General features: G+C 37.4%; 1 protein-coding gene and 1 long non-coding RNA gene across 2 annotated transcripts; one reads left to right on the top strand and one right to left on the bottom strand.

The window, feature by feature from the left end:
* Positions 1–1,448: 1,448 nt before the first annotated feature.
* On the bottom strand, positions 1,449–6,793 carry LOC146563467 (uncharacterized). The gene is made up of 3 exons (XR_014894318.1): positions 4,678–6,793; positions 4,505–4,585; positions 1,449–3,925 (listed from the first exon to the last, which is right to left on the bottom strand). It is a non-coding gene; the product is annotated as an uncharacterized LOC146563467 (long non-coding RNA).
* Positions 4,215–10,695, top strand: LOC146563466 (uncharacterized). The gene is made up of 8 exons (XM_085290562.1): positions 4,215–6,590; positions 7,445–7,569; positions 7,839–8,195; positions 8,284–8,503; positions 8,825–9,048; positions 9,224–9,371; positions 9,477–9,586; positions 9,819–10,695. The coding sequence occupies exons 1-8, from the start codon at positions 6,551–6,553 to the stop codon at positions 10,125–10,127; spliced, it is 1,533 nt and encodes a 510-aa protein (XP_085146688.1). The 5' UTR covers positions 4,215–6,550; the 3' UTR covers positions 10,128–10,695.
* Positions 10,696–11,093: the final 398 nt, after the last annotated feature.

Here is an 11,093-nt window from a genome sequence, read left to right as displayed (position 1 = left end):
CATGGAGGCCCCAGTTCGGAACTAGAGGACTTAATTGATCTGCTGCTATCATCTTAGAGTCAAATGCTAGTGGAATCCATGCTTTCATGGGTCTGGGCTGTTCTTGCAGCAAAAAGGGAACAAATGCAAAATTAGGCAGATGGTTATTTTTGCCTTATTGGTGAATATACCTATAAGTTATATGGTTTTTATATACCTATATAGTTTTTGTGTTTTTTCTGAATTATGTGTTGAACTTGAAGTTGTAATTGTAATTGACACCAAATCTAAGCACCAACAAACTCTTAAATAGTTGCCAATTGTTGGACTCAGGTCAGATTTACTACTTTTTCTTTTTAAATATTTATCTATTGCTATTATGCGCTGCGTCGTCTCACAGGATGACTAGTATGCAATTTCTTCTTCGTCTTCTTCCGTTTTACTGGCAACCCATTTATTTATTTATTTTAAAAAAAATTTTGTGTCCCGTTTGGATCTTTAGCCATCAGAATTGTTGTCTTAAGGCCAAGAAAGATGCCAAGCGGATTTATTTTACCAAGTGGATCATCATGGCCTTGCCATATTAGTCCATTTGATTGACCTTTATTATAATTATGAATTTATTTTATTTTCAGTTGCTACAAATGGGACAGACATGACTGGGGGATAGGACAGGGAGAAAGAATGAAAGAAAGAGAGGGAGAGAAAGAAAACCAAAGTGGAGAAGAGATGGTGAGAAGGGGGGGAAGAAAGAAAAAAACAAAACAAAAAAAACCAAACAAACAAACAAACAAAACACCTGGATCACCTGTATGGAGAAAAAAAAACAGAAGAGAAAGCAAACAACAAAGAGCAACATAATAAAAAGAACAGCACCATCACAATAAACTAGCTAGCAGTAGATAACAGTAGATACTAAATAATAAACGATATTGTGCAGCACGCAAGATAGACAGCGCACAACGTGCTTTGAGGCAGCAGCCAAGAAAGGTGTAGTCCGCATCTGTGAACACCCGTGTGTACACCTGTGTGCATACCTGTGTGGATCTGTCATGGTCCCTGTGCCTGCCCAGCCGGCCTCACAAGGCTACACTTGTGTTTTTGCTTTTTCTCTTTCTCCCCTACCTCTCTGCCTGGGCGGAGCTCACAGCTGGCTCCCGCCCTTGGCTCACACAGCTGTTGCACTGCAAAAAACGATTTTCAAGAAAGTAAAAAAACCCTTGTTTATGGACATTTTTTCTTATTTTTTGTCTAAAAAGAAAATATATTCTTAACAAGCAAGTTTTGCACAAGAAAATAAATCTTATTCTAGGAAAATATGTCTAACTTTTCCTTAAAAGGATATTTCAGCTCATCTTGAGCTTTATTTACCAGTTACAAGGTATGAAAACCGTTTGGTTGAAATTCCCTAATAAAAACAAGATTATTTTTCTCATTTCAAGAGTAAGGCCACTTAAACAGCTGCTCAGTTTAAGAAATGTATTTATTGACACTAAAGTGTAATAAAACTGCTGTCAAGTTTGACAAAACATGCACAAAAGCTGGAACTAAAAGCACATGATAAACATGAAATACAGGCCCATTTGAAAAACAGAAACGGCATAACTCATTCACTTTAGGCCATGTCAAACAGATTAATAGATCAGCATCAGACAAGTATCAGTACACATATCTTCACTGTGGCAATGCTACAATCGCATTCAACTGTCAGATTTGATAGAAAACTCAACAACAAAACTGTCCAAAACAATAACCTGATAATACAGTTCATGCATGTAAAGCAGTGTGCCTTTTATAAAACATCTGTTGAACTCATGTGTAGTCCAATTACATCACACAGGTAATATTTCATGACTGCATATGTCATATCTTTGTGTGTGAAACTGTAATATGGAGTGAAATCCATAAGATTATCAGCGGATATCAGCTCCGTTGCTTGTGCCATGTGCCATGTTTGGAATCTCTATCTTATATGACATGTAATCTTTGTCATAACAAATGGTATTGTGCTGCTGGAATTCAAAACAGTACAATGATGAATTGATCACATAGATATTTTTCACAAGCCCAAATATAGGTAAACCACTAGAACCAACAGCACAAACAATTAATGACCTATCCCTTATGTATTTGTTACCATTTAGATTAAGCCATTTAACAGTCACTGCATGGTTTACTTCATCATTTCCAAGGAAGGCCCTCATTTTTTCTTTAAGTATGACATTATGCTTACTTCTGAGGTTGGTCCTAATGTGCATTCATTGGAAAAAATGGGGTGATCAAAACTATCCACATTCTGACAACATTCATACATTTGATTATGCTTTATTAAAGATTTGCAAACATTTTTAAAATTTATTTTTGACGCCCATTGTTTGAAAAAGCAATGTTTCGATTCAAATCTCATGCACATATGACGGACCATTGGTCCCAAACGTTTAATTTGGCTTGGTGTATGAATCAAATAATGTTGTTTTGGTGTGATGTTGTTATATGGGAATAGGGCTTTCATGTGCTTCAAGTGCTGTTCAATGAGGATTTTCAACTTGTTAATAGTCTGCAGACTGATGACAGGAGCAAGTAAAATCTGAACTATCTCAATGAGTTCAAGAATGAATGCGTAGTGTTCAGTACCTTTGGCTGCATCAATCAGAAATGGCAAAATTTTCAGAAGAACAATCATTTGCCCCGAGGACTGCTTCAACTTATTGTCACTGGAAGCTAATGTACTGTAGGTAATAACACTTGGTTTATCTCTAATATCAACTGGAGAGTATGGGAAACCAGTCACTGCAGCATTGAAGAGATCTAAGTCTAGCTCTCCCATGAGAACTAAGTGTTTCAACACACACTTTATTTCTAATGGAGCAATCCCTTCAAAAATTACATGCATCATGTCTTGGGGTGTTTGTTGGATCAAGTTGAATGCTGGGAAATTAATAAGTTTGCTTCTTCTGTTTATTCCATATGTTGTTTTTAAGCTGCTTCTTAGATACTCTGTGTTGGCCTTCTCAATTTCGCTACATTGCCGGACATGTCGTTCAAATGTCCGTTCCTCAAAGTTATCCTCATCAAAATAAATTTGCATGTCCTCAAATGAACATTCACACTGCCTGCATTTACTATGAGCAAACCCAACACCCTCTTTAAACCCGCAAAGCTCATGTTGCGCCAAAGTGTCTCCACATAATGAAACTAATGCTCCAAATATTTCACGTTCACCATTTCCAGTTTGAATTTTAACTCCATTATATAGCTTCACTAAGTCCTCATGCAGCCTTTGCAAGATTCCATCTACACCACATTCAGAAAGCGCACTCTTTTTTGCAATGGCAAGTAGACGAATGGCAGGTAGTTTTGATCGATATTTAGGATTAATGTTTCCCAAAGTATAATAGAACATTACCAACTTATTTTTGGAGGCATGAGACCCAAGTGGGTTACAAATTTCAATTTCATCTGAGTAAAGGATAATCTGTAAGGCAGAGGGGTGTGCAGAAAATAAACGGTGAGACTTCATGAGTTCTCCATCTATGATATCATATAAATACTCATTTCTCAAATTTTTCTGCTCATCTATCAATGCCAAAACTCTTGGATGGGACAATAACTGCTCCAAACTTCTGACAAGCGGAACATAATGAAAACATTTGGGCACAGTAGTGAGGAATCTTTTTTTCCCTTTTTTTCCCATGACAGCAGTATACCCAACACAAACCTCCTCGGACTCCACAAAATTGAAATTTCTCTTTATCACATCATCCTGCCTGTATGTTGTTGAAACAGAGGCAAATGGATCCTCAATCTGGTCGAAGACTGCCAAAACATCTTTTTCAAGTCCACTTCCATGATGCTGCTGGAAAACCTTTTGTACCTGACTTCTCAGATTATTGACCAACGATGCCTGATACTGTTGTAATGCTGCAACGACATCATTCACACCACTCTGAAAAACAGACAGAAAGGACAAACGACATCTTAGTTGTTTGCTATTAAAAGAGATTTATTTTTAGCGAATAGACAACTTATAATGTAAGGACTAATAACGTACGTAGCTCTGCAACCAAAAAAACTGCATAGAATTATTTGACTGTTTCTTATAGATTTTTTCCCTCACTGAAACTGAAGGAAAAAAAAATTTTTTTTTTTAAAATTCCTTCTCGGATTTCTTGCAAAACTCAAATTTTTAGTTTAATTAAGATTACAATTTTCCTTTTTAAACTGAGACTAAGAGTTAGGTGGCAGAGGAAGGCTTGTGATGGGAGCAACCCTGAAAAGGATAGGCGGAGGCAAATGGATGGATGGCTGGAGACTATGACTGCCTTAGGTAAACTAAGGCAGTCATAGTCATTTGTTGGAAAGTTGGAGGCACATACAAGTGATGCTCGGTTTTGCATAGTTACTATTAGGATAATCAGAATGAATTAAAGGCTGTTACAGTTTAGGGAAATTGTTAATAATAAATGATGAAAAAAAATAGAGCCACATGTTAAAATAATCATTCTAATTTTGTATGAGCACAAACCTGTGAAAGACGATGTTTCTCTCTTGCAGTCAATACAAGAGCTGTTGCTTGTCTGGTAAGAACATCGTGGCAGGAGTCATCCTTCAGAAAAGAGAAATAAATATAGGAATGTTATAAACTGGTAAAATGTTTTATCAAAAGAAGTTGTTATTGTTCAGTAGTGATAGACTCACCATAGATTGGGATGATGCTACTCCATCTGCGAACCCGCTTGGACAAGCTGCTGAAATGTTTGGAGTCGAGGTATCATTGTTGGTCTGGGATGGAACAAGGGGCCTTTGCGAGATATGGGCACCATCATCGAAGCCAGAGTACAATGTCTTATTATTGTCAAAAGTACCAAAATGTTCGGGGCACACACTGTCTGGATCATGCTGTATTGTGTTTTGATCAATCACTGCATCTTCTCCTGAGTTCAATCTGGTGTCTACAGCTGCATCCATTGTTGGCTGGCTTGTTGGCTGGTTTTCGACCACTGGATCAGTCCTGTAGGCCCACATGTTACTCAGACTTCTGTTCTCCGCTGATGAGGGTTCCCTCCTAGAACTGCAATTGAGATTAATTGATTAATTGACTAGTTAAAGATATTAATTACAAGCTACACTGATCATTTCTAAATAATTCTATTCTGCATTTGATAATTTACTCCAAAATATGTATGTTTTCAGACTGAGTTTAATAAATTGTTACTAATTTATTGCTGATTGATATTTGGTAGCTTAACTGTAGTTTAAAAGCTTTAAAAATCCTCAAAAACCTAAACCTGGAAAGCTAAACTAAAGAACACAGGAAACATTGAAAATGTTGCAAAAACCTTACAACCTGGAGCAAGGAGCATGAGACATGAAAACCTGAGGGAGGGAACACAGATGACACAGAGGAGAAAATGCAGACGATCCGACAAAGAACAGAGGGAAGCACACACTAAATATACACACACACAGGGAAACGAGGAATTGGCAGGCAGGTACGAAACACAGCTGACACTAATCAGATGAGAAGAGACCAGGGGGAAGGGCAACAGAATACACTGATGCAGGGCATGGGACTATCAAAGTAAAACAGGAATAAACATGAACATCAAACCAGGGACACTTGACTCAAGACAAGGGAGGCACGGAGAACACCTAAACACAGGAAATAATTAACAAATAACCAGGAAACTAACTGAAACAATGAATATTAATAAACACAAACAACCAAGGAGACTCTGGACCATGCCCATTGGTTTATTTAAAACAAAAGTAAAAAAAATAAATAAAAATGGTGTTTTCTCTATTAGGAGAAATTAAGCACTCAGAAAAATTGTTTAGAAATAGCATTGATGTGGATCATAAGGAATTAGCATTAAAATATATACTGTTAAGCTGTAAACACAAGTAGGAATCTAACATGAATACTTTATATGATTATTTTCAAAGATATCAAAGTATATAGTCAGTCTCACCTTACAGATTTTTGTGTCCTAGTCGATCCGCTGCATCGTCCATTGCCAAGGTGGTCGGAGTGTGTTCGACGAATGTGATACCAAAATGAATTGTAAACACGATATTCTTTGACACATCCATCTATGCCACAAACTACACGGAAATCTGGACTATGGCTATGTGCAGAATTAATATGACTCAGTAAGGATTTGAGGGTCAGACCCACAAAAACGAAGCAGATAACACAGCGCCAAATCATTTTGTTTCACTGGTCTGTGAACCGTTTCTCCCATAAAGCCAAGATGACCAGGATTATTCCATTAAGGGGTAGGAATGGCTATCCTAATTCGGTGCCTTATAACAGCTGTACTAAGTAATAGTACCGACATGTCAGTATTTACTTAATATAATCTAACTAAATAGTTAAATCTTTAAATATATAGAATTTTATAGATATAAAACAGCGAACTAAACCATTTCTGTACACAACCCCATACTCCTGAGTTGGTACAGTCCAGCTTCGTGCCTCTAGCTTCGCGCCTCAAATTTGGATTGCAGGATTAGTAATATTTTTGGGTCCGGGATACAGTGGTACAGTGTGAAGAAATTAAGGCATGCTATGGAGAAACTGGACGAAATAACAATTGCCACCCTGAAAGGTATGTGACTGTTTTGTTTTTTCTATGTTTTGTGTTCTGCTATGTTGCATGGTAAGTCGCTAGCATGGCAGGCTATACCCGGTTGTTAGCTTAGCTTGTGCGGTTAGCTTAGTTGCATTAGCATATTTAAATATGCTAGTGCTATTACACTACATACATGGGTATTTCTGAAAACGGAGATTTTTCATTTTAAAAATAATCCCGTCCACACGGAAACGCAGAAATGAAGGAAAACGCTGCTAGGAACATGCCAAAGCAACAGGTGGCGATATATTCCTAACCGTGTAGAAATGTTGGCCAATCAGAAGTCTAGAAGCCTCGGTGGGAAATAGTAAAGAAAGATGGGGCATAGAAGCAGAACCCAGTCTGGAGGGACAGTAACTGTGTATATGTAAGTATTTAAACACTGCAGAGAGTACAATTAACAGTAACAGTATTGTAGAAATTCATTTCACCGAAACAATAACGTGGCGCACAAGGCCCACACCTTTGACGCTGCGTTTTCTCCGTTTTTCTCGTCCACACCTAAATGCAAAAAAGGAGTTTTCGAAAATATCCACCCTGGCAAGCGTTTTTAGAAATCTCCTTTTTCAGTGACTGAAAACGCTGTTTACATGTGGACGAAAGGTGCAAGCGAATCACAAATATAATACTTTTTCCAGTCAATGGGAGGAAGGTAATTTAGAACCTGTGGAGCAGTCAGGAGGGAATATAATGGAATAGAGTATTGTTTTTAAATGGTAAATATTAAATTATGTTTCTTGTGCATCCTGTTTGTTACCCAAGCAAAGCTGTCAGCTGGCTTGCACATGAGGATGATGCAATGTAGTGATAATTGGAAACTCCTATTGCAGAAGCAAATGTTGGAGAAGACCTGCTCTCATCACTTTCACGAGATGACATCAAAGATCTGTTTCCTGGTCCTGAACATTTCCTCAGGCGTCGGGCTCTATGGCTTGCAGTGCACAAATGTGAAGAAGTAAGTTCTGTCCTGTGTGACAAAACTGAGAACACACCAGCTTGTTTTATGCAGTTTCAAGTAATTCCACCAATACTCACTTAACAGATAGACAGTAGAATCTTCTTTAGTTTTGATTTAAATCAAGTGGCCCACACATTTATTAAATATACATATTTTTTATTGTTCAACACTTTACTGATATTTTGTTGTACTTTCTTTCATGTGTAGAGACCTAAAGTTCTTGTGCAATTTTATGTGAAATTAGCCCCATGTACACTGTATTTTAGAACAAGACTGCTGCTGAAAAAATGCTAACAACTACTGGAGATGGTGACTTCTCCAGAGAGGAACCCAGCACTTCTAAGTTTGTGACTATGTCCAACCCAGAGTACATAGTCTTCACAGACAGTGAACTTGAGCAAGCTCGACATTCCTACTTTGAAAAGAAGCGGCTGGGGACAGAGTGTGCTGAACCATTGTCAAAGGAACTCTTTTGTCGACTTGTAAGAAACACCATGACAAACATGATTTCGATAGCAAGAGCAGCTGAAGACTCCAGATACCCCAGCAAACATGAGGTTGATGCCATGGCAAAGCGATTAATGGAGTACTACCCAATGCTTAAAGAAACGTGTGGTGAGTGGGTAAGTAGCATTTGCTCAATACCACTCTGTGTTAATCATGAGTGATGTATCTTATCATCTTTTAATTTTTACCGTTTGTACCTGTTAGGAGCATGTTGCTAAAAAGCTAATGAAGAGACTCTCCAATGTCAAAAGTCCAAGGAAGGGCAAAAAACCTCCTGCGAAGAAGCCAAGAAAGGATGGGAATGAAAGCGTTGCAAAAAGTGACAGCAGTGGGGAGTCCAGTGCATCAACTATTATTCTAGATAAATCACCAGTTAGATCGATGGGCACCCCAGTGCACCACCAGGATGGCAGTGATGAAGAATGTAAGTATAATATAATGCACCCTCTTATTACAGCCTGAGTGTAAATGTGGTTTGGACGATCCTTTTTTTTTTTTTTTTTTAATTCTGCTAACAATGGAACACAACTACTTCACTGTTTATCTTGGAATCTTTGTGTTCCATTTAATAGTGACAACTTCACAGGATTAATGAACAATTTTAAGATAGGTGGTTAGTTAATTTGTTGATCTAATTTACAGAAATATTTTGGTATTTTTGTATTATTGTTTTGCACCAATAACAGATATATAAAGCCTTACTGTGGCAATAAATTATTTACACACCTCTGCTCTGTGTGTTTAGCTGGTTCAGCTGACTTCTTTGACAGCCAAAAAACCCAGGCAAGACACTACAAGACACTTCAAGAAATATACAAGACCAAAAAACCGAACAAAGCTGCTGTTACCCAACTGCTGAACCTGGAGTTTGAGTCTAGAAGACAATTCATTAACTCTGATGCTATAAAGGAGCAGGACAGAGCAGTGAAGATACTAGAGGCATATCCTTGTTTCAGAGAACTGGACCATGTAAGCAGCACTTATTTCTTTTAGCCATCCTGTTATTCCTTTGGGGACATTTTGATATGATTTTCAAATTTCTTAAATACTGGCCCTCATGTTTAAATTGTTATCACTTATTGTCAAGACCAGATACAGAGCTAGACAGATCTATCTCAGTTGGGTTTCTGTCTGTATTTTTCAGGTCCTTGATGAGCTGCGGAGAATTATTCAACCATCCAACTTGAAATACATTTCTGAGATGAAGGATAGATGGGAAATCTTCTACTCGAAGGTGCAGTTTTATGGTGTCATGAAGAAAGTTATGAAGCCGCCAAAAACTTTGGATGGAGGTAATGCTACAGTATCTTGATTTGTCTACATTTATGCTTTGCAGATTACATTATTTGCAATGCTTAATGGTGTTGCCCTGTCTTATTTTTCTTTTTTCAAACCAGTGGAACATGCAGCAGCTGTGTTCAGAGCCCTTCCCGTGCTTTTCCCTTCCAGCACAGTACCACCTAAGAAGCTGGGCATCTGTAGTGAGGCTTTTTTCCATGTCCTAAAGGTAAGGCTGCAATATTCTATGTGTATATATTGTTGAATTTTGCAGTTACTCATGTTTTCATTTTATATATTTTACTGTGGAGTCAGTCAAATATTCTTAAAGTTCAGATCCCCATAACATGTTGATGTTAATAAAACCTACAAAAAAAGTTGATCTATTTTAAACTGTAATGCAACTCAAAAATTGTATTTCTTACGGTCTTGTTCTAATCCTCTTTTTTTCTGTCATGTAGACTTCAGAAGACCCTGAAGGCTACCTGCGTCAGCGACCCCTGGCTTGTCCAGTTCTGCTTGTCTCTGAAGGCAACTGCATGATAGCTGTTGGAACCACACCAGTGAGCACTTTTGACCGGAAGGATCTTAATGAGGGACTGCTCTATCTGATGGCATATTACTATGCCCTCCACCTCACATATCCAAAGTGCATTTCCACGCTGCTGTCTGTCTTGCAAACTGAAATACTCAAAGACTCCATCCATGACCGAGATTCAACCCCCTCTTACAAGAAGGCGCTTGGTGAGTGGAAGTCATTCATTGAGTGAGTCTCTCAGATGACAGACTCCATCTGCCTTGTTTATCAGACTCAGTGTTGGTCAGTGAGGTTGTTTTTTTTCTCTCTAGAAAAGTTATTCAAATGTAAAACACATGTTTGTTTGTGTGGTCGTTAAACTTGTTCTTCTAAAATGTTATGTAATATAGGATTTGAAATAGTGATTGTTTTAAGCTTCAGCAAAATTTATTTTTGATACCAGCCATGAGTGTGTTATACTGTTATTATTCATGTTAAGAGTATCTGGAATATGCACTTCTTATATTGGCCATGTTACACAGTACCCTGCTGAAATGTATAATTTTAGACATGATTCTCCTGGAACAGACCTCAGTGAGTTACTGACCCATTGCTGTGTCAATAAAAGTGCAAAATCTAAGAGTGCTTTTGCTGTCTTAATTTAAGATGAATTCCCTTATTTTTAGTAGCTTTTTGAAGAGATGGTGTCTTATTCTCAGGAATTTTTGCTGATTATTGTTCTCAGAGTCGAAACATAATTCTTATAGTTAGCTCAATCAAGAAAGAAACAATTCAGTTTTAAGAAAATTTGTCCTATAGTAAGGTGTTTTTTTTATGTGAAAAATCTAAATTAAGGTGTCGAATCTTAAAGTAAGCAAATAATTCTTGAAAACAGCTTGTTCAAGAAAGCATAATACTCATTTTAGGTACAGATTTTCTAAATATCAAAGTATCTTTTACTTATAATAAGTCATATTTTCTTCAAATAAGCATACATTTTAGACAATTTTGTCTAGTTAAAAGGCATATGGCAGTTAGATAAATTTGCTAGTTTTAAGAATTCTAGTCAAGCAACTTTTGCTTACCCCATTGGCAGATTTTTTTGCTCAAAACAAGAAAATTTTGTCAGATTTAAGAATATTTGGCTTGTTTCAAGTATAGCTGTTTTTGCAGTGTGGCGATCAGCTGATTACCCATCTACTATTTGAGGCTGGGTCAC

This window comes from Mchenga conophoros, linkage group LG11 (assembly GCF_057382185.1).
Source record: "Mchenga conophoros isolate Kocher_MC1m ecotype Shallow Benthic linkage group LG11, M_conophoros_male_GT1.1, whole genome shotgun sequence".
NCBI lineage: Eukaryota > Metazoa > Chordata > Actinopteri > Cichliformes > Cichlidae > Mchenga > Mchenga conophoros.
The sequence above is the reverse complement of the archived record's forward strand: the minus strand, read 5'-3'. Positions and strand labels throughout refer to the sequence as shown.